Source organism: Myodes glareolus, chromosome 26, assembly GCF_982192425.1.
Source record: "Myodes glareolus chromosome 26, mMyoGla1.1, whole genome shotgun sequence".
Classification (NCBI taxonomy): domain Eukaryota; kingdom Metazoa; phylum Chordata; class Mammalia; order Rodentia; family Cricetidae; genus Myodes; species Myodes glareolus.
In genome coordinates this window covers 7,089,777-7,111,742 of record NC_142051.1, presented here as the reverse complement: position 1 = coordinate 7,111,742, position 21,966 = coordinate 7,089,777, and the positions used below count along the sequence as shown (strand labels likewise).

Here is a 21,966-nt window from a genome sequence, read left to right as displayed (position 1 = left end):
TTCCAACTAAGTATGCATTACACTACATAGTTCAGTTTTTTAAATATTAGGCTAATTGGATAAAGTTCCATCCTAAGTATATTGGTTTTAGCTTTTCTTAAAACCTCACTGACGAAGTAAGTCCACGTCATGTTTTAAAGTGTAACTTAAAATAATCGGATAAACAAAATGCCTTATCTTTTCAGCACAGATGAGGCTGCCACTGAGAATATTTTAAAAGCTGAACTGACTATGGCCGCTCTGTGTGGAAGACTGGGCCTTGTCACGTCAAGGGACGCCTTTATCACCGCCATCTGCAAAGGGTCCTTGCCTCCACATTATGCTCTGACCGTATTGAATGCCACCACTGCAGCTACACTTTCCAATAAATGTAAGAATTCAACTGTACAGCTTTCTCTCCGTCCAGCTGGATGTCACAGCGCAGAGCGAGGATGATAGGACTCCCGAGTTCAGGCCTCTGCTGTCCTGTGCATTGACTGTGTTACTCATTTTCCTGCCTTTCCATTCTGTCCACCTCTTTAAAATAGTTTGTTAGTTTGCTTTTGTTTTTTCTTCTTCAAGACAGGGTTTCTCTGTGTAACTGTCCTGGAATTCACTCTGTAGATTAGGCTAGCCTTGACCTCAGAGACCTACCTGCCTCTGCCTCCCAAGTGCTGGGATTAAAGGCGTGCACCACGACCATCTGGCTAAAACAGTTATTTTTCTTTTTTCTTTTTTTTTTAAGATGTAATTATTTATTATGTATACTGTGTTCTTGCCTGCCTGCCAGAAGAGGGCACCATATCTCATTATAGATGGTTGTGAGCCACCATGTGGTCGCTGGGATTTGAACTCAGGACCTCTGGAAGAGCAGGAAGAGCTCTTCATCTCTCCAGCCCCTAAAGCAGTTTTTTTTATCTCTGTAAAAGGGAAGAGAGAGATGGGATTTAGGGTCACTGAACCCAGTGTGGCCACATAGAGGAAGTCTCCTCTTTCTGCTCTTCGTTGAAAAAGGGGTGGAGAGAGGAAAAATATAGTAATAGCAATTTTAAGTAATAATTATGCAGATAAAGTAATGCAATTCTGGCATTCCTTTGTAAACTGTAATACATTGTTGAAATGATGATTGCTATTTTTCTAGTTGGCTTAGTGATTCTTAACACTAACCTTCAAAAACTTATTTTCTTGGCTAATACTTTGAAAACACTTGGGTTTTAATTTAATCTGTTACTCAGATTTCACACTCAAAATTTATTTGGTTCTAACTAGAAAAGTACAAATAGATACATGTTTAAAATATTTAATTTGTTCTAATTTTATTTTGCTTATAAATGAGCTACCAAATTTCATCATTTTAATAATTTATATAGAAAATTACTTTATATTTGCTTCTTTTTTGTACCTTAGGAGTTTTCAGATGTTTGCATGCATCTGGATAACTAGTACTGCTGTGTAATTGTTACTGTTGAGCTTTATTCAAATGAATATTTTACGATATAATGTTACCTTAAAAGACAAAAAGCAGTATCTTGCATTAAGGCTTTCTTTTTTGTTCTAGCATATTCTATCCAGGGCCACAGTGTCATGATGATAAGTCCATCCAGTGAATCCCACCAACAAGTTGTGGCAGTGGGTCAGCCTCTGGCCGTCCAGCCTCAAGGAACAGTAATGGTAATGCAGTCAGGGTGTTGGGGTTCATTGGTTACCGATGAACGTCAGTGAGGCCTGTTCTACTCTTTCTTTCTTTTTCTTTCCAAATGTTATTAGTTAGTTTCTTTTACCTGACGGATATTTCAAAACAAACTTGTTAACTATTTTTTTGTCATTCCCATAACCAACATAACTTCTTTTGTGCATGTTTAAGTGGTGTGTATTCACATGTATATACAAATGTTGGCACATGTGTGTAGGCCAGTGAGTCTGTACATGTGTTTGTGTGTAGAAGCCAAACATTGTCATCTGCTCACTTCCTCTGCTGCTCCACATCACCTTCTGATGCCGGGTTCCTAACTCTCTTGTATGAGAAGCTCTCCTGTTAGTCTAGGTAGGCCTGTCTCCACCTCCCGATGGCTGGAGTTACAGACAAGTCACCATGCCCTCCCAACATGTATGTGGGTTATGGGGATCTGAACTCCAACCCTCACATTTACATGGCAAGCATTTTACTCAGCCATTTTCCCAGCTCTGATAACACAACTTTTAATTAGGCTAATTAGTGTTTTATGGAACTATCCAAACTTATTTTCTTAATATTTTTGGGTTTTATTTAAGACAATCTTTGAATGCATTCGTGCTGATTTGTAACCTTTTAATTTTTAAGATTCTATAGTAGTTGCTGCAAATCTATATTTTTTTCAATATAGCTGACTTCCAAAAATATCCAGTGTATGAGGACGCTGCTTAACTTGGCGCACTGTCATGGTGCTGTTCTCGGGACATCTTGGCAACTTGTTTTGGCAACTCTTCAGGTATGTTGTAGCATCAGATTCTAGGTTTATGATTGCTAACAAATAAACAATGCCTGTTGGTTCTTTAGATACACCTAATAGTATGACAAAGGAGAGGATGAGAAGAAATAAAACAAAAGGCTAATGTTTTAGGAAGTAATGGACTACTTCCAATGCCCTAAATTCTACTGCTTCTGCATGCTATAATTATTTTATATGAATGAGGCTAATTCTTTTCATTTTAATTATTAGAAACTGCTAATTTTAATTTTTATTGCTAGCTATTACCACTGATTTTATTAGAATTTTTATAATTTTATAAACTTGCTTTAATTGTCAGCATCTTGTGTGGATTCTGGGACTAAAGCCTAGTGGTGGTGGTGCCTTGAAGCCTGGAAGAGCTGTGGAAGGACCCAGTACAGTAAGTGACAGCCCTGCTATCCAGTGGGCACTCCTTCAGAAGTCACACTTTACATCTGATGTCATCCTTCCTGTAGGTTCTGACAACAGCAGTGATGACAGATTTGCCAGTGATTTCCAACATACTTTCAAGACTGTTTGAGAGCTCACAGTAAGTCTGTGTTTTAAATTGACAGCCACACTGTTCCTAGCTATATATTTGAGATGAAATTGTCTTTTTCATTTTTATTTTAGGTATCTTGATGACGTATCTTTGCATCATTTAATAAATGCACTTTGTTCCTTATCTCTAGAAGCAATGGATATGGCCTATGGAAACAATAAGGTGTGGTAGTTTACATTTCTCTTTAGTTACACAAGTGTATGAGTGACCTTAGTGTTTGACTGTCAGCATTTACCATTTGTAGAGGAGGAATAAAGAGGGCATGATGTAGCTTGTGATTTGTCTAAGTGTGTAGTAGAATTTAAAATCATGTCCCTTTTTTCTTATGTGCTGAATAGTCTTAGTATTTTACAAATAATGCAACACAGTTTTTATAACTAGCTTTCATAAAATATCTTGATAGTATTTGTTGTATCTGACATTTATGATTTGGGTAATGCAAAATTGCAGTTAGGAAAAGTGTGTGGCAGGTTTCGGTGGCTGTGCTATGTTGCCTTCATGGGAATGGAAAATAAGAATGGAAAATCAGAGGCTCATTGTTTCCTTCTGATGAGAGTGATTCTCCTCACCTTGCAGTTAAACGTTTTCATTGTCCATTAAGTAAGTAGAATAGGACTTCTTTCTCTTCCGTCAAGTAAGTGTAGAACAGTACTTCTGATATTAGCATTCAAGAACATTTCTTTGTATACTCAAAATATTTTCTATAACATTTGTAAAGCACAAGAAAATTTGAGCATAGTCATATTTTAGAAATTTCTATTTTAAATGAACTGTTTGAGGCTAACAGCATTCAGTAGTAAAGCGCTTGCCCTCACTGTTGGAAGCCTAGGGTTTGATTCCATCACAACAAAATAAGAAAATAAGAAATAAGTTACTAGCTGAGAGAGTGACTCACAGTGCTTGTCTAATGGACATGTGGCACTATAAAAAAAAACCAAACAGAATAAAGTCCTGTATACATTTTAAAAACCGTGTGTGTGTATGTTCGTTTGTTCAGGTGCCCTTGGAGTCAGAAGGTCTTAGATCCCCTGGAATTACAGGGTGAGCCGGTGGGTTCTAGGACCTAAATTCCAGTTCCTGCAGGAGCGGCTAGCACTCTTCATCTGTGAGCCGCCTCTCCAGCCCCCTTTGCACATTTAAAAAATGTGGATAGTTTGATCACTTCTAAATACATGAAGACTATTCAGCTTTTTAATAATAACTGTACAGCCTCAAACTGTGTTGTGTTTAAAGTTCTCAGTCATCTTTCTGTTCTCTGTGGCTTGTCATCTTGGTTTATGTAACTCTTCTCTTCTCTTCCTGGAGCTGAATAGTAGCTCAGTTGGTAGAGTGCTTGCCTAGTGTGCATGAGACCCTGAGCTGGATTCTTAGCATCACATAAAACAGATATTGACAGTGCATACCTAAATCCTGCACTTGGGAGAAGATACAGGCAGCAAGATCTTTAGTTCAAGATCATAGTCAGTTAAATCTTTATAATGTCAAGGTCAACCTGGACTACAGGAGACGCCACAAAACAAGGCAACAAAAGTTTTTATTAGAGATGAAAGAGTTAGCTCAGAGGTTAAGAGCATTGGCTGCTCTTCCAGAGGACCCAGCTTTGATTTCTGGCACCCACATGGCAACTCACAGCCTTCTTTAACTCTTTTCTAGCCTTCTAGGGCACTGTATTCACCTGATAGACATATGTGCAGGCAAAGTACCCATACACATATAAAACTAAAAATAGAAAACAGAAAAAGTTAGAGTATGGTTTTATGTATCATATATCTAGTTAGTAGCACGAACACTCAGATATTTGAAATAATGTAGTATTTGTTCCAAATCCAGGCAAGAATAACATTAGTTACAATAGCAAACTAATCAGTTTATTGATTATCTTGAAAAATCTTACATCTCAATACAAAACTATAATATTTTAATACAGTACCAAATGAAATACAAGCAGTTTTACAGTGCTTTGTGAATTGTATCTATTTGATAAACACAGCTTGCTTGTTTTCATGTTTGACATTTGACTGTGTGATCTAAAGAAGATAAGAAGTTTCTCATTTAAAAGTGAATTGATGACTATAGAATGAAAATAAAAGTTTTATAAAATGTTGAAGTCATAGAGTCCTGGGTTCTGTTTCCAGTACAAAACAATGTTCAAGAATAAAAGTATATAAGATAGACTGTAGAAATGTCCTTCATGGGCAAGATGTTCTTGTTGTGCTGAACTATATCTCTGGTCTTTTTTCCCAGTGGATTTGTTAGAGTTCTTCAAGAAAACTCAAATCTTCTTGGTTTTTTGAGACAGGGTTTCTATGTAGCCTTGTTTGTCCAGGAACTTGCTCTGTAGACCAGGCTGGCCTCGAATTCATAGACCCATCTGCCTCTGCCTCCTGACTGCTGAAATTAGAGGTACACCACCACTGCCCGGTGAGAACCCTCAGATCTTAAGAATGCTTACTACTCAGGGATCCATTCAGTGAAACGCATCTATTTCACTGGCGATACAAACTCATTTTTAAAAGGCCAGTTTCTTATGTATGTAGTATATAGATGACCATGTTTTTTTGTTTTTTGTTTTTTGGGTTTTTTTTTTTTTTTTTTTTTTAAGGTTACACTGTTGTTCATATGTCTCTTTTTCTGTTTGGAGCACACATCTAAACCTGAACTCTTTTTCTAAGTTCATATTATTGCTTGGTTCATATATTGTAGTGTTAGAAAAAGCCCATTAAAATACTTGAGTAGAATATAAAACTTATGGAGCTTTTAAAAAACTTTAAATTAATTAAAACTTATTTTGTAAAAATATTCAGGCACGAATCCAGGACAGGTACATGTTCTTTTAAATGCTGCAGATGATTGTGTGTATAGCCCGTTTGTTGAAGGAAGTCATCACTTGTGAAGATATACTTTTACCATGTACTTTCTGACAAGATCTCGTCTATAACTATTATCTCCATTTTACACATTAAAAATTTCAGTAGATACTGTAACTTATATAAGCTGTGTAGCTATTCAGTGGCCTAATCAAGATGAGATACCAGGCATTTAAAACTTTGTAGACATCAGTCTTAACCCCCTGCCATATTTCTCCGTAAAAATGAATTTTCTACCATTCTTTAGGTATGTATGATTAGCTTGTACCACAGTTGTCTTAGAATCCCAGGGTAGCCTAATTTATGGCTTCTATTGGGAAGAAAAAGACACTATTAAACATTTTAATGTTGCAAATGTTTTCAATACTATACAATTTTTTAAAGTTGAATTTGTAGGTCTCTAAGATCTGTAATTTGTTCACACTTTGTGCCAATATAATTTGGGGGTAACTTTAGGAGCTGTTCTGGGATAGTAAAAAGACTTGTCGTATGATAATAAGTTCTGTTACATTTACTAACTTTACATATACAGACTAATAATTTAGACAAAGTGGTGTTATTTTATTCAGTCAGTCTCAGAATTCTCTTAATCATATCAACATGTAATATGTTTCCTTCTTAGGAACCATCTCTTTTTGCTGTTGCCAAACTATTAGAAACTGGTCTAGTTAATATGCACAGAATAGAAATCTTATGGAGACCTCTAACTGGCCATCTACTGGAGGTGAGCTTTCTTTCTTAAATACTACTTACTTTTACTGAGAAAGGCATGTACACTGGTCATATGATTCAACATAATGACAGACAAATTTTCTCCTCTCCGTCCTTGCCCCTTATGTTTTAAGGACTATAGTTGTGTGGTAATTAGCCTGGGGAAGGGTTCATCAAATAAGAACGTGTAAAACTATGGCGTGTGAAATAGCAGTGACATCAGCTCTCTGTCAGGAACTGCTTCCTGTGACCACGTCTCTTGAGTCATCTCAGTTTCAGGTGTATCTGAGATGTTGAACAGTCTGGGGTGAGAGCGATTTCAGGTGTGCCTTGCCCATGTTTGCGTGGTGGAGGTCGCATGAGAGAGCTGTCACTAAGTCATACATCGTGGCCGAGTTTTAACTAGATACATCTCTTCTTCAACTGGCAGTGCCTTGAAAAGTAGCTGGTATTTAACTCCAGCTGTTTCTGTTGATAGTTTGTGTATAGTTTGGGGGCCATAGTAATTTAATGTCATTTTAGAAACCTGAGAAAGATAACTATTCTTCCTAAAATTTTACCCATTTTCACTGGGATTAAATTTATCAATCAAGGATATGTGCAGATTTCTCTGTGATTAAACCACCCTATCAGGTGAGATTGGGCTCAAGATAGTGTACCATAAACTGGATTATCATTCAAAGGTTGAAGCCCTGGGTTCAGTCCCTAGCACCCAGGATAAGCTTGCTTCTGCTTCCTCTGGTCACGTGTGTTCCTCCAGCCATGGAGTCCTTCCTTTCCTGTGACTTAAGTCTCATCTTTTGTCTTCTGTCTTTTTCTCTGTTGCCTCCCATGGCCTTTATTCAGAAGGTAAGCTTATGGAAATTTTTGAATATAGTTTTTCTTTTACTCTTTTAAGTTGTAAAAAAAAATACCAGAAGCTGTAATATGACATTGGTTTTTCTGGTCTCAGATTAATGTGTGTTTTTTACCTTATGCATACAATAAAATATAGTTTTATTGATCATGTGTTTCTTCAGGTGTGCCAGCACCCAAACTCTCGAATGAGAGAATGGGGAGCAGAAGCCCTGACGTCCCTCATTAAAGCAGGGCTGGCATTTAACCATGAACCGCCGCTGACACAGAACCAGGTAAAAACGTGCTTAACTATCACTCACAGACGTAGTTTCATCTCATGATATTCTAGGATAAATTTTCTTTCTTTCTTTCTTTCTTTCTTTCTTTCTTTCTTTCTTTTTTTTTTTTTTGTTTTTTATTTTTTGTTTTTCAAGACAGGGTAGCTTTGAAGCCTTTCCTGGAACTAGTTTTTGTAGACCAGGCTGGTCTCAGACTCACAGAAATCCACCTGCGTCTGCCTCCCGGGTTCTGGGATTAAAGGCATGCACAACCGCTGCCCAGCCCTAGGATAAATTTTCTTTTGTGAGACAGAGTCTTAGTACCCAGGCTGACTTCCCTCCGTATACAGCAAGGGTGACCTTGAATTCTTGGGCCTCCTGTTTTTACTGCACAAGAGCTGGGATTTTAAGGTGTGTGCCACCAAGCTAATATCTAAAACAGAATTCTTAAACAATATTCTATCTTACTCGTAGGCTGTGGGCTGCTTATTAATGCTAACAGTTTTAGGATTCGTTTATAAAAGCATTTCAGTGATGCTGAGTGAAGTTGGCAGCTGCCCTGGAGCTGTTCCCCTCCTCAGGGCTTCCCTGTCCCCACCCTTTAGCACCCGCTCCTCACTGCTCTCCCAGGGACAGAGCAAGAGCAGAAGCAGCCAGTAAAGTAGAGTAGGTTTCGGGGTGTGTGGGTGGGTGGGTGTGGGTATGGTGTATGCACTGGGTGCTGGGTCCCTTGCATCGGTTGTGGAGTCCAGCGGTGGCATCGGATGTCCACACTGTCCACTTTTGAGGCAGTCTCAGTGAGTCTGGAGCTCTCCATGCTGCACTGCTCTCCCCACCCAGTGTGCTGTGCCTCCCTTTCTCTGTGGTGCTGGGGATCTGAACTCAGGTCCCCATGGCCACATGGCAAGGCTTTTACCCTATTTTTAAATCATTTATCACTTGATATGTTCAAAATTCTCTTTTGTACTTAATTTTCTGTCTTTCCTTTACCTTTCACATATATTTTAAAGTTTTTATTTTTTTATTCACTGAAGTTTCACTGGTTCAAGACTGAATAAAACAAGCATCTAATAGCCATTACGGTTCCCTTTACCGTCTTACATCTTGTGAATGCATTATACAGTGAATTCACATGCCATTGTTGAATATAGCCACTAGAATGGGATGCTTGGTACCACAGAGACCTCTGCTCTTGTGGAGCTGCCAGTTACAGTGATTCCTGTTTTCTCTGCTGCAGCTTGAAGGGTTTGTTTTGTTTGTTTCTTCTTTTACTGATGCTGACCCTGACCCCACAGCTGTGTCCATCATGCTGGCGTCAGTGCTCCAGCCTTCGGCTGCATCCGCTGCTCTTGATGCTCAAAGACAGGCTCTTGCTGTAGAGTCCTGCTGCGTTTCTCTCCTGAGTATTGAAATTGTGCACATATACTGCCATGCCTGCCTCTGATTTGAGACTTTAAAAAACTATATAAACTAATGGCTGACAAAGTGACTTAGTAGGCAAAGGTGGTTGCCGTCAACTCTGACTCCTTGGGTTCAATCCCCAGGACCTCCATGGTGCAAGGAGTGAGCTGACTCCTACAAGTTGTTCTCTGACCTCCACATATATGATGTGCCACGCATTCATACATACCAAATGAATAGTAATAAAAATATTTTAGAATCATTTTATGTTCACTTTATTATCCTCAGTGTCTGCTCAATATCCAGTGCACAGTTAAGACTTAATATTTGTTTAGTAAGTTAACCATATAAAATAAAAATTGGAGAGAAGAAAATTTAAAATGAAGCACTTCTTGGATGCTGAAAGGATGAAACAGTGCTTTTTTTCCCAACAGATTTTGTGGCTTAACAATAATTGTTACTAAAGCATGTAATTTCAAACTATTATGCTTTTTATTATATCATACTTGAGAATTTTACATCTAAATACCTGTAATACATTAATAAAGTAAATGAAAGATAATACTAGATATTGGGAATTGTTTTTTTTCTTCAACTATAGCTAAAGATATATTTCTTTAATGAGCTCTATCTCTAGTGGATCTAAGAAGTTGGTAACTCCACTTTTATACTGAAATTTAGCATACTGTACACTGGTTTGTTTTCCCCCTTTACTTAAACGTAGAGATAAGTAACAAACCTCTAAAAATTATTGCTAGAGAAATCAAAGTCTGTGTTCTTTTTGTAGGGAACTTTATTTCCTACAATATTGTGGATGGAGGCAAGTTGAACCCTCAGAAGGAACAGGAGAGAAAGGTGGTGCACTTTTTGGTCCCAGCACTTAGGATGCTGAGGCACAAGACTTCTAAGACCAACCTGGGCAACACAGAGATGATAGTGCAAGAAGATAAAGGGATGTGGGGCACAGCTGCAACAGAGCCTTGCTCTCTTTTCCTAATTAGCCTCTTGTCCCCTTTTAGAGACTGCAGCTGCTTTTGTTGAACCCATTAAAGGAGATGTCCAGTATTAACCATCCAGATATTCGACTCAAGCAATTAGAATGTGTGTTGCAGATTCTACAGAGTCAGGGAGACAGTCTGGGGCCTGGATGGCCATTGGTTCTTGGAGTCATGGGAGCTATCAGAAATGATCAAGGGTAAGTGTTTGAAATGGATACCCAGCATGTGAGAGAGTTAGAAGGGACCCACCCTAAAGTCCTGTAGTGAAACATTTTAATTTATCCCTTCCTGCTCATGTCCAGGATTCATCAGAACCTACCATAAACTACCCCCAGTTAGCTCTGGGAACTCTTAAGTATTATTTTGGTTTTCAAAGGAGAGAAGATATGCTGTTTTATGACATTTATATTACATGTAAGATCTTATTATAAGATAAATAAACCAACGTAACAGATCTAAAGGACCTCATATATTAAGTTTTTTTTAAAAAAAACTTTATTCTTTTGTTTCTTAAACATTTCTTCTGTGCTTACTGTATCCCAAACACTGAACTTGTTAACTGTTCTGTGTACACAAATAAATGGCCACTACTCTAGACTACAAGAACGAAAGCTCTAATGGTGAGGGGTGGAACCAGAAGTATAAATTCTTATAAATAGCTTCATGTGCTTTTAAAAGCTATTTGCATTCGCCTTGAGTATATTTGGGTGGCATTTTAGGGTTTTACACAGGGGAGTGATACAACCAGATGTGGCTGTGACAGCTGCCACTGTGCTGGGAGCACTGGAGAGCAGGACATGTGGACGCAGTGACAGCACTGTCTTAGCAGTGAGAGGGAGCTGAGGGATTTTAGTAGGTTGACTCTGGGGGGCAGAGGGAGAAATGGCAGTCTAGAATGATCCTCAGATCTCTGACTTAGGTAAACTCGGGAATGTGATGCCATTAAATAAATAGGGAATACAGAAGGAAGAGCACATTTGAATGGGACTTAGGGTTTTACATAGTTTGTGATAGAACACCAGTGGAGCAGGTTAGCAGGCACTGACACCTCTGTCTGGAATTCTGCAGTATCACATAGAGTTTTCTTTCAGTGACACGGTTTCTCAGTGTAACAGCCCTGGCTTTTCTGGAACTCAGGCTGGACTTGAAGTCACAGAGATCCTCCTGCCTCTGCCTCCTTAGGGCTAAGATTAAAGGTGTGTACCACCATGCCCAGCTATCATTGAGATTTATATTAAAACTATTAGGAAATTAATGAGAAAAAATTAATGTTTGAGTATTTATAATAGTAAATTTCCTAAATAACATAGCATGTTTGAGTGATTATCGTAAAGAAGACCAGTTTACACCATGTTGAAGTTGATCTTCTCAACTCAATGCAGTTTACAGAGTAGGAAGTATGCTGTAAGGATGAAATGAATTGACATGCGTTCAGCACTTAGGAACCCGCTAGCGACAGCCTATTGAGAGTGCCATAATTAGTAGTCATTATTTTCCTTTCCATTCTTTCCCCTTTGTTCTAGCCTGTCTTCTCTTGCTGTGGTAAACACCATGACCAACACTAACTTGAGGAGTAAGGGTTTCTTTGTCTTAACACCTCCTGTCATTGTCCATCATGAAGTCAAGGCAGGCTCTAAAGCAGAAGCCATGGGGGAACCCTGAGTACTGGGTTGCTTTCCTTGGATTGCAACAGGAAGGACTTCTGGTTTAAATTCTAAAATAAAGTTGGCTTGCTTGATGTTATTGTAAGGTGTGTTTTCTTACACGTTTCTTTTAAATGTGCGTTTCCTTTGTGTTTTTAGAGAATCTCTAATAAGAACTGCCTTCCAGTGTCTTCAGTTGGTTGTGACAGATTTTCTACCAACAATGCCTTGTTCTTGCCTACAGATAGTTGTAGATGTTGCAGGTAGCTTTGGACTTCATAACCAAGAACTTAATATTAGTTTAACTTCAATAGGCTTATTGGTAAGTATCGTTGCTTTTCTTGGTTGTTATGTAGTAAGCAATGAATACAAATGTGGTCTGGGATCTGGAAGTTTTTACTGACTTCTAAGTTCCAAACACATCATCCATGGTGAATGAAATAACCTAGGAAACAAACCATCAGTATCAGGACAGTGGAAACAATTTTGGTATACTGAGCTTTAACGTTTATGAAGAGAGGCCTTAGGGAGACAATCATAGTAATGCATAGAAAGGAGACTCAGGATTTGTTGTTAGTGTGCAGATGTAGTGATCGTAAATAACCTTAATACAGTTTCATAGACTTTTTAGTTTACTTTGTTTACAACTTACATAGACTTGTAGTCTGTCAACAATACAGTTAGACCCAGGAGATAACATATTATAGTGGAAGGCTCTGGAGACAGGCATGTGTGTGTTTTAGTTGTGTTTAGCTCTTGTTGGTTATTGAATTATTGACATTTAGTCTCATTTTACATATTGTGAGTACAGAGGTAGTATGTTAGGTACTGCAAGTGTCACGCATGAAGCAAATATGAAGAGAACAGGCTCCAGTATTTGTAGTTTATCTAAGAAAATTGTTTGGACTCTCACCTGTGTGTTCAAATTGAGAAAGTTTATAAAACTGAAGTTAAATCTCTGTCATAAGATGGGTAGGTCTTTTTTTTTCAAAGATTTATTTATATTTTATGTACATGAGTGCTCTCTCTGCATGTACACCTGCACACCAGAGGAGGGCATCAGACCCCACTATAGATGGTTGTTGGGAATTGAATTCAGGACCACGGGAAAAGCAGTCAGTGTTCTTAACCCCTGAGCCATCTCTCCAGCCCTGGTTAGGTCTTTTTAAAGGCAGCTGTTTAGCATCTCCTAAATGTTTATTATAGCTCAGAAGTTCCATAGAATTCAACTGTAAACTTATCACACAAAGTCAGTAAGTTAGTGTTTTCTATGAAAACTGTGACCATGGAAGACAGTGTCATCTCACATACAGACCTGTTGCCAAAGAGCAGCTGGGTAATTCAGGCTCAGTGCCCGCAAGACATCCCCTCCTTTACATTGATTCAGTGTTGGAACCACTGCGCTTCCGTCCTTGGCCATCACCATGAATTCACATACTTCATTATCCTTGAAGGCAAATCCTTTGGCATATGTTAAGATAACAGCTAGTATTTTTGTATGAAATTATAAGTGATTAAATGATATGAGAAAATTAATTTGTTGTGGTAATATATTGTTTTATAGTTAACAATTATAATGGCTAGGTGCTATGTATATCAATACATTGAAGTTCATTCTATATAATTGAAAATTTTCATAACTAAAAGGTACAGGACAATGAAAGTTAATGCCTAGACAAAATAGTCATATTCTCTTGAAATTAGACATTCGAATGAGAAAGATGCTTTTATTGAAACTATTTTGAAGTTTAAAACAAAATTTGTGAATAAAGTTATATTTTTATACTTTTCTTTTTAGTGGAATATTTCAGATTATTTTTTCCAAAGAGGGGAAACTATTGAAAAAGAATTAAATAAAGAGGAGGCAGCCCAGCAGAAGCAGGCAGAAGAGAAAGGAGTGTCACTAAATCGGCCCTTCCACCCTGCACCGCCGTTTGATTGCTTGTGGCTGTGCCTTTATGCAAAACTGGGTGAACTGTGTGTGGACCCGCGCCCTGCTGTGAGGAAAAGTGCAGGGCAGACTCTGTTTTCTACAATTGGTGCACATGGGACCTTGCTGCAGCATTCAACCTGGCACACAGTTATCTGGAAGGTACTGTGAGGTGTTTTGGGCTGGTAGCTTTTAGTTGACATGTGCTTTTATAGTTTACATCTTCAGGTAAATGTGTTACCTTTTTAAAGAATCATTCCCATGTATTTGTCTTCATTTTTACTCTGTGTGTGTGTGTGTGTGTGTGTGTGTGTGTGTGTGTGTGTGTGCGCACGTGCAGGAGCACAGGCACCCCCAGAGACTAGTTTCTATCTCCATCCCCTTTCTCCTCCACCCTGTTCTCCCTGATAAAGCAGAGTCACCAGATCCTTAGGGCAGCATATGAAGACTTCTCCACCTCCTCCTCCTCCTCCTCCTCCTCCTCCTCCACTTCCTTTTCGTCTCCTGTCCTTCCTTCTTTCCTTTCTTGTTGCTCTGCTGGGAATGGAACCAGCACTTTGTGCCTAACATTGTTGATTCATCTTCTTTTTGAAGTTTTCTGTCTCACAAAGCTCGCCTACTCTCCTCCTCTGTTTGGTTCCCCACTGTCCCATTTGCTCTCCGTTTCCTTTAAGTGTAAGCATTCACCAAGTGCTAGCTAGCGTTTCCTTGCTGATTGTTTTTCCAACACTTTATTTAAACATTTAGTCCTAAACTCATCTGGACATCTCCATAATTACACTTTGTGCCTGGACCTGCATCCTTGTCTCAAGTATTATCCCATACATATTCCACTGATAGCAATTCTTATCTGATATTCTGTCCAGTTAGCTTTACCTTTTCATATTCTGTGACTTTAAGGGTACGTTTAAGAGTACATGGTTACCTGCTTTCGTTAATTAAATTTTTGTAGTTTAATAAAATTGTTACATGTTTTTATAACTTCTAGTTTATTTTGCCATTACTTAAACTATGTCATCAGTGACCTTTTTTATGACCTTTAAAATAAATATCTAGGTACTCTTTCATCTACTGGACCGAGTCCGAGAATCTTCTACGACAGCAGATAAAGAGAAGATTGAGTCTGGAGGTGGAAATATTTTAATTCATCATTCAAGAGACACAGCAGAGAAACAGTGGGCTGAGACATGGGTACTGACATTGGCTGGAGTGGCAAGGATCTTCAATACCAGACGATACTTGCTGCAGCCGCTAGGTATATAAATGTTTTCTTGTTCTGGTTACACAAGTTATGTTAAAAGAAATTTAGAACACACATAGAAAATTCTTTTGGACATGATATATAGTACTACTTTCCAAGAATAATCAGTCTTAGCTGTAGCCATTATGTGTGGTGAATTCATTGCATTGAGGGAAAAATAATACATACGTCCTTTGCACTAGCCTTCAAGGATAGAGTGATGAGCAGAATAATATAATGTTGAAATTGAGAGAAGAGCCATAATTATGCCCATAAATGCAGCATGGGTTTAGGGATAAATGCCACAAAGAAAGTTAGGGCATTGTAAAGTTATATTTAGAGTAGATTGATGAAGCCTATAGTGAGTCCCTGAAAAAAAAAATTTTTACTTGAGATATGCAGTATAGATAAGAGTTCATCAGGCCAGAGTAAGAAGAAGTGAGGGTAGCCTTACAGATAAATAGCTAAAAGGCTGAAGAGAGGCATAGTGAAGACCATAGCATGCTTGAGGGTCTGAAGTGGGGAGTAAAGAGAAATGTAATTCTCAGGAAGGTAGAAGTGTACTTAATGTGTTCATGTGTTCAGCACTTAGGACCTCAATCTAACAAGTTACAAACCGTAACCAAAAAACTGATGAAAAGTTTTAAACCATAAAGTAACTTGATCACAGTTTTGGTTAGAAAGGATCTCTCTGGTTGGTGTGTATATTTGTGTGTGTGTGTGTGTGTGTGTGTGTGTGTGTGTGTGTGTGTGTGTATGTGTGTGTATGTGTGTGTGTTAAATGGCCTCACTGGTGAGGAAACTATTCATGCAAATTGGTGGTTCTAAAACATGACCAAGTTTATAGCTAATTTTGTAGAAAACGTTTGGTAATTCTGGAGACTTTCTTATTGTTGGACTGTGGAGGGATGAGTGCTACTGTTACCTGGAGTGTAGGGGCAAGAGATGACGCTATACATGCTGGAGTGTACATGACAATGCTCAAAATCGAGATTGTCTAATTAGGAATGGCAGTGAGTTTGAGGCTGAGAACCCAAGGGAGGGTTGGATTATGTTTGGTTTGGGTGACAGTGTTGGGGACAGTACAGAAAAGTGGACAGCGGTACTGTTGGACAATCAGTGGCGTAGGAGAGGTCTACACACCTGTGTATGTGAGTGCATACTCTTTGGTACACCTGATGGTCACCTGAGATCAGTCTCCTACTGTTCAGCCCCCACAGTTCTGAGGCTCACACACAGCCACCTCTAGCTTTCTATGTGAGGCGTGGAGGTTTGAACTCATGTCTTCTTGCTTGCACAGCAAGCACTCTGAGGTTAAAGCACATGGCACTGCACCTGTTTAGTTGTTTTAAACATGGATCCTCGAGATTAAACCTGGCTCTTCATACTTGCATGGCAAGCACTTCACCAAATGAGCCAGTTCCCCAACCCCCTCAACAGTTTTAGTTTTCTGTTTTGTTTTTGAGTCAGGGACTCTATACATAGCCCTGGATGTCCTGTAGCTCACTATATAGACCAGGTTGCCTCTATTTCACAAGTGCTGGTATTAAAGGTGTGTGCCACTACACCTGGTGTATTTTGTTTAATTTAGGTTTTTTTGTGAGTGTATAATTTACATTTGATGGAATATACAAAGCATCACTTTTAACACCTGTTTTGACTTTATGCCAGCAGACATGCGGTGCTAAGTATTGATTTAGTTCTTTTTTTAATGAAAATATAAGGCAGCTCAGGTGGCTTAGATAATTTTTTATAATGTGAAACACTAGTTGCTTTTCTTTTAACAAACCTTTTAACAAACCTAAATACACATACACACACACACACACACACAGACATAGACTTTTGGAAAGCTAACTTACTGGTTGGTGTTTTTCCATGTTTGCTTATTTATTGTGTGTATGTGGTGGGAAGCATGCACACATGCCATACATAGCACACGTGTGGCAGTCAGAGGAAAACTTGCAGGAATGAGTCTTCTCCTTGGCCACAGGAATTGAACTCTGGTCTTCCGGCTTGGTGGTAAGCTTCTTATCATCCAATCTTGCCAATCAATGAACACTTTTCTCCTTTCGACTCTGTGATGCATTTTATCCTAAGTCATTACTGTTATAAAAAAACATATGAAAGAAAACTCAGATCTCTAAATTTATTATAACATGAGAACTAAAGTATAAAGTCAAAATTTTATGCAGTATGACATATAGATCATTTTAAACATTTAGACGTTAAAATCATATATTATACTGTTAATGTTATATCTTCTCCAGTCATTAAGAATGAGAGCATCGGGGCTGGAGAGATGGCTCGGAGGTTAAGAGCACTGTCTGCTCTTCCAGAGGTCCTGAGTTCAATTCCCAGCAACCACATGGTGGCTCTCAGCCATCTGTAATGAGATCTGGTGCCCTCTTCTGGCCTGCAGGCATACATGGAGGCAGAATGTTGTATACATAATAAATAAATAAATCTTTAAAAAAAAAAAGAATGAGAGCATCTTAGGCTAGAGCTACAGTTCGGTGGTAGAGGACTTGCCCACCATACATGAGAACATCAGTTCAGTACCTAATACTGAGGGGTAGGGCATGTGTTTAAATTAATAATAAAAGTAAATGGAGAGGAGACCATGTCACTGGAAGCTTTTGTTTTATTCTCCTATATTTTATTCTATTCTCTTTAGGCAAAAGTAAATAAAATCTCTACAAATCGGTATGTTACCTACTTAACATATACATACCTATTTATAGAGATTTTCTATTCTGTGTTATGGCATTTTGTTTGGTTGTTTTTTGTTTTTTCTTTGTTTATTTTTCCAAGACAGGGTGTCTCTGTGTAGCCTTGTCTGTTCTGGAAATTACTCTGTATACCAGGTGGCCTCTAACTCAGAGATCTGCCTGTCTATGCTGGGATTAAAGGTGCATGCCACCACGAGGCTGCTTTGCTGTCTTTTTAGTTTGCATTTTTTATTACTTGTGCATTCGAGGGCATGTGTGGGCATTCTTCTCAGCTTGCATGTGTGGGCATTCTGTTCAGCATGCATGTGTGGGCATTCTGCTCAGTATGCATGGGGAAGTCAGAGGAGAGCTTCAGGGAATTGATTTTCTCCTGCCACCTGTTTGGCACAGGTTCTCTTGTTTCTGCCGCTCAGTGTACTTAGGGTAACTGGCTTGTCTTCACCTCGTGTCTCTGAATTGTAGTGGTAGACTACCCATCATTCTTTGGGTTATAGAGGGGAGCTACCAATCATGTTTTGGTAGTCTGGTGATTTGGTAGTTTGGTGATTCTGGGGATGGATCCCAGTGTGAGGCTGTGCAGCAGGTGCCTTTCCTCTGATCCGTTTAGTCATGGTTTTAGTACCTTAGAGCCTACTTATATTCATGGTTTTAGTACCTTAGAGCCTACTTATATTCATGGTTTTAGTACCTTAGAACCTACTTATAGTCATGGTTTTAGTACCTTAGAACCTACTTATAGTCATGGTTTTAGTACCTTAGAACCTACTTATAGTCATGGTTTTAGTACCTTAGAACCTACTTATAGTCATGGTTTTAGTACCTTAGAACCTACTTATAGTCATGGTTTTAGTACCTTAGAACCTACTTATAGTCATGGTTTTAGTACCTTAGAACCTACTTATAGTCATGGTTTTAGTACCTTAGAACCTACTTATAGTCATGGTTTTAGTACCTTAGAACCTACTTATAGTCATGGTTTTAGTACCTTAGAGCCTACTTATATTCATGGTTTTAGTACCTTAGAGCCTACTTATAGTCATGGTTTTAGTACCTTAGAACCTACTTATAGTCATGGTTTTAGTACCTTAGAACCTACTTATAGTCATGGTTTTAGTACCTTAGAACCTACTTATAGTCATGGTTTTAGTACCTTAGAGCCTACTTATAGTCATGGTTTTAGTACCTTAGAACCTACTTATAGTCATGGTTTTAGTACCTTAGAACCTACTTATAGTCATGGTTTTAGTACCTTAGAACCTACTTATAGTCATGGTTTTAGTACCTTAGAACCTACTTATAGTCATGGTTTTAGTACCTTAGAACCTACTTATAGTCATGGTTTTAGTACCTTAGAACCTACTTATAGTCATGGTTTTAGTACCTTAGAACCTACTTATAGTCATGGTTTTAGTACCTTAGAGCCTACTTATAGTCATGGTTTTAGTACCTTAGAACCTACTTATAGTCATGGTTTTAGTACCTTAGAACCTACTTATAGTCATGGTTTTAGTACCTTAGAACCTACTTATAGTCATGGTTTTAGTACCTTAGAACCTACTTATAGTCATGGTTTTAGTACCTTAGAACCTACTTATAGTCATGGTTTTAGTACCTTAGAACCTACTTATAGTCATGGTTTTAGTACCTTAGAACCTACTTATAGTCATGGTTTTAGTACCTTAGAACCTACTTATAGTCATGGTTTTAGTACCTTAGAACCTACTTATAGTCATGGTTTTAGTACCTTAGAACCTACTTATAGTCATGGTTTTAGTACCTTAGAACCTACTTATAGTCATGGTTTTAGTACCTTAGAACCTACTTATAGTCATGGTTTTAGTACCTTAGAACCTACTTATAGTCATGGTTTTAGTACCTTAGAACCTACTTATAGTCATGGTTTAGTACCTTAGAACCTACTTATAGTCATGGTTTTAGTACCTTAGAACCTACTTATAGTCATGGTTTTAGTACCTTAGAACCTACTTATAGTCATGGTTTTAGTACCTTAGAACCTACTTATAGTCATGGTTTTAGTACCTTAGAACCTACTTATAGTCATGGTTTTAGTACCTTAGAACCTACTTATAGTCATGGTTTTAGTACCTTAGAACCTACTTATATTCTTTTGAGTTTGGTGTCAATTTAAGCAGAAAATGAAGCAAATATGCTCCAAAGTGTCTAAGAGAATGAGGTCATTTTTGTGCTAATTGGTCCCTCCTCCCCCCCCCCCCTTTTTTTTGGTGCAGGAGACTTTTCAAGAGCTTGGGATGTTCTTCTTGACCACATTCAGTCAGCCGCACTCAGCAAAAACAATGAAGTATCCCTGGCCGCTCTGAAAAGCTTCCAGGAAATATTACAGCTTGTGTCACCTGTCAGAGACTCGGAGAAGCCTGAGACACCACCAGTAGTCAATGTGCCTGTACCTGTCCTTATAGGAAACATTTCAGGCCCAGGCCTGAACAGGCCGTTTGTAAGGACAGATTCCATTGGAGACAAACTTGGTAGATACAGTGCTGAGCCACCCATAGTGACTGATGAGCTTGAAGATTTGAACCTCTGGTGGGCTGCCTGGAATACATGGTATAAGATCGGGTCTGAAAGCACAAAGCCACCTGTAACTTTTGATAAGCTAACCTTCATTCCCAGCCAGCCTTTTCTAACAGCTTTGATTCAGATATTCCCAGCTCTCTACCAGCACATAAAAGCTGGCTTCAACATGGATGACTTACAGAAGTTGGGGGTCATATTGCACAGCGCTGTTTCAGTCCCAATAAGTTCAGATGCGTCCCCTTTCATCCTTCCATCTTATACGGAAGCAGTTCTAACAAGCTTACAGGAAGCTGTACTTACAGCTTTAGATGTTCTCCAAAAGGTAATGTCATTTTAATGGCTGCATAAACAATAATGAATATGGCTTCCTGGAGTTTTTCATTTTGCATTAAGCTTTATGAGATAAAGTCAGATTTTTTTGAGGTTACTGTGTATGTATACTTTGGGATAGATTTAAGATTGTTAGAATATTTTTCTTTTTAAATTTTCTTTATTTATTATGTATATAGTGTTCTGCCTCCATGTATGCCTGCAGGCCAGAAGAGGACACTGAGATCACATGGTTGTGAGCCACCATGTGATTGCTGGGACTTGAACTCAGGATCTCTGGAAGAGTAGTCAGTTCTCTTAACCGCTGAGCCACCTCTCTAGCCCCTGATTGTTAGGATTTTAAAAACTTATTCTTTTAAAGAAGTAATTCAGTTCTGCTTTGAGTCATTAAAAAGTTGCTCGCATCCTCTAATTTCAGATAAAGTTTATTCTGGGGCTGGAGAGACAACACAGGGGTTAAGAACATGGACTGGGGTTAAAAACCTTCTAGAGGTCCCAGATTTAACGCCCAGCACCCACATGCCAGGCTACAACTGTCTGTAACTCCAGTTTCAGGGACCTGACACCCTCACACAGACATGCATGCAGGCAAAACACCAATCAATGCTCATTTTAAAAAAGTAACAACAAAAGAATTCAGTATAAAGTGAAATCTGAAATTATTGGTAGCTTATATTAAGACACAAGGGTAAACGTGTCAAAGTAGTTTTCTTACTACAGGTTTTAAATGTTTAGTTTTAGCTGTTTATTTTCTTTTTCTCCAGCAACAAATCACAGATTTGTTTGTTTGTTTGTTTGTTTGTTTTTGAAGACAGGGTTTTCAACATAGGTAACAACCCTAGCTGTCCTAGAACTAGGTCTGTAGATCAGGCTGGCCTGAACCCACAGAGATCTATCTACCTGCCTTTGCCTCCCAAGTACTGGGATTAAAGGCCACAGCCACCCAGCCAAATCACAGATTTAAACATATCTAAAATTCATTGAATAAATTCAGATTAGAAGAAGAAAGATCATATCAAAATGAAAGAGTTTTTTAGGTTATTAGGAAAGTTGATACTGAAATTTTTAACTATCAAAATCCTAAACAAGGGCTAACGGGGCAGCTAAGCAGGTAAAGGAGCTTGCCTCCGAGCCTGACAGTGGCCCTGGGACCCACGTGGCAGAAGACACACATCCCAAAAGTTGTTCTACTCTCCACATCCGTGCCATGGTGCGAGTGTCTGTACACACACATACACATAGGAAATAAATGTTTTAAAAGAAAAGCTGAGCAGAATTGGGTGTAAGGAGTCTGCTCTGACCCCAATATGTGGGAGTCTGAGGCAGGGAGGCTCACGTGAAGTGTGAGCCCAGCCTGAGCTACAGTGTGAAACTCTACCTCAAGAAACAAACATGGCCAGAACAGGCCAGCTCAGTAATCAGCCATCTCAGCAAAGT

At 38.7% G+C, this 21,966-nt stretch overlaps 1 protein-coding gene across 2 annotated transcripts in view; it reads left to right on the top strand.

The window, feature by feature from the left end:
• Positions 1–21,966, top strand: part of Mon2 (MON2 regulator of endosome-to-Golgi trafficking) — a 77,792-nt gene that overhangs the window by 36,554 nt on the left and 19,272 nt on the right. For both annotated transcript variants that reach the window (XM_048418758.3, XM_048418757.3), the window contains exons 14-26: positions 186–370; positions 1,538–1,650; positions 2,343–2,447; positions 2,767–2,847; positions 2,924–2,997; positions 3,081–3,171; positions 6,499–6,600; positions 7,607–7,717; positions 10,123–10,298; positions 11,904–12,066; positions 13,543–13,836; positions 14,731–14,929; positions 19,896–20,521. In XM_048418758.3, coding sequence (XP_048274715.3) covers positions 186–370; positions 1,538–1,650; positions 2,343–2,447; positions 2,767–2,847; positions 2,924–2,997; positions 3,081–3,171; positions 6,499–6,600; positions 7,607–7,717; positions 10,123–10,298; positions 11,904–12,066; positions 13,543–13,836; positions 14,731–14,929; positions 19,896–20,521 — 2,320 coding nt within the window. The remainder of the gene's footprint in view (positions 1–185; positions 371–1,537; positions 1,651–2,342; positions 2,448–2,766; positions 2,848–2,923; positions 2,998–3,080; positions 3,172–6,498; positions 6,601–7,606; positions 7,718–10,122; positions 10,299–11,903; positions 12,067–13,542; positions 13,837–14,730; positions 14,930–19,895; positions 20,522–21,966) is intronic.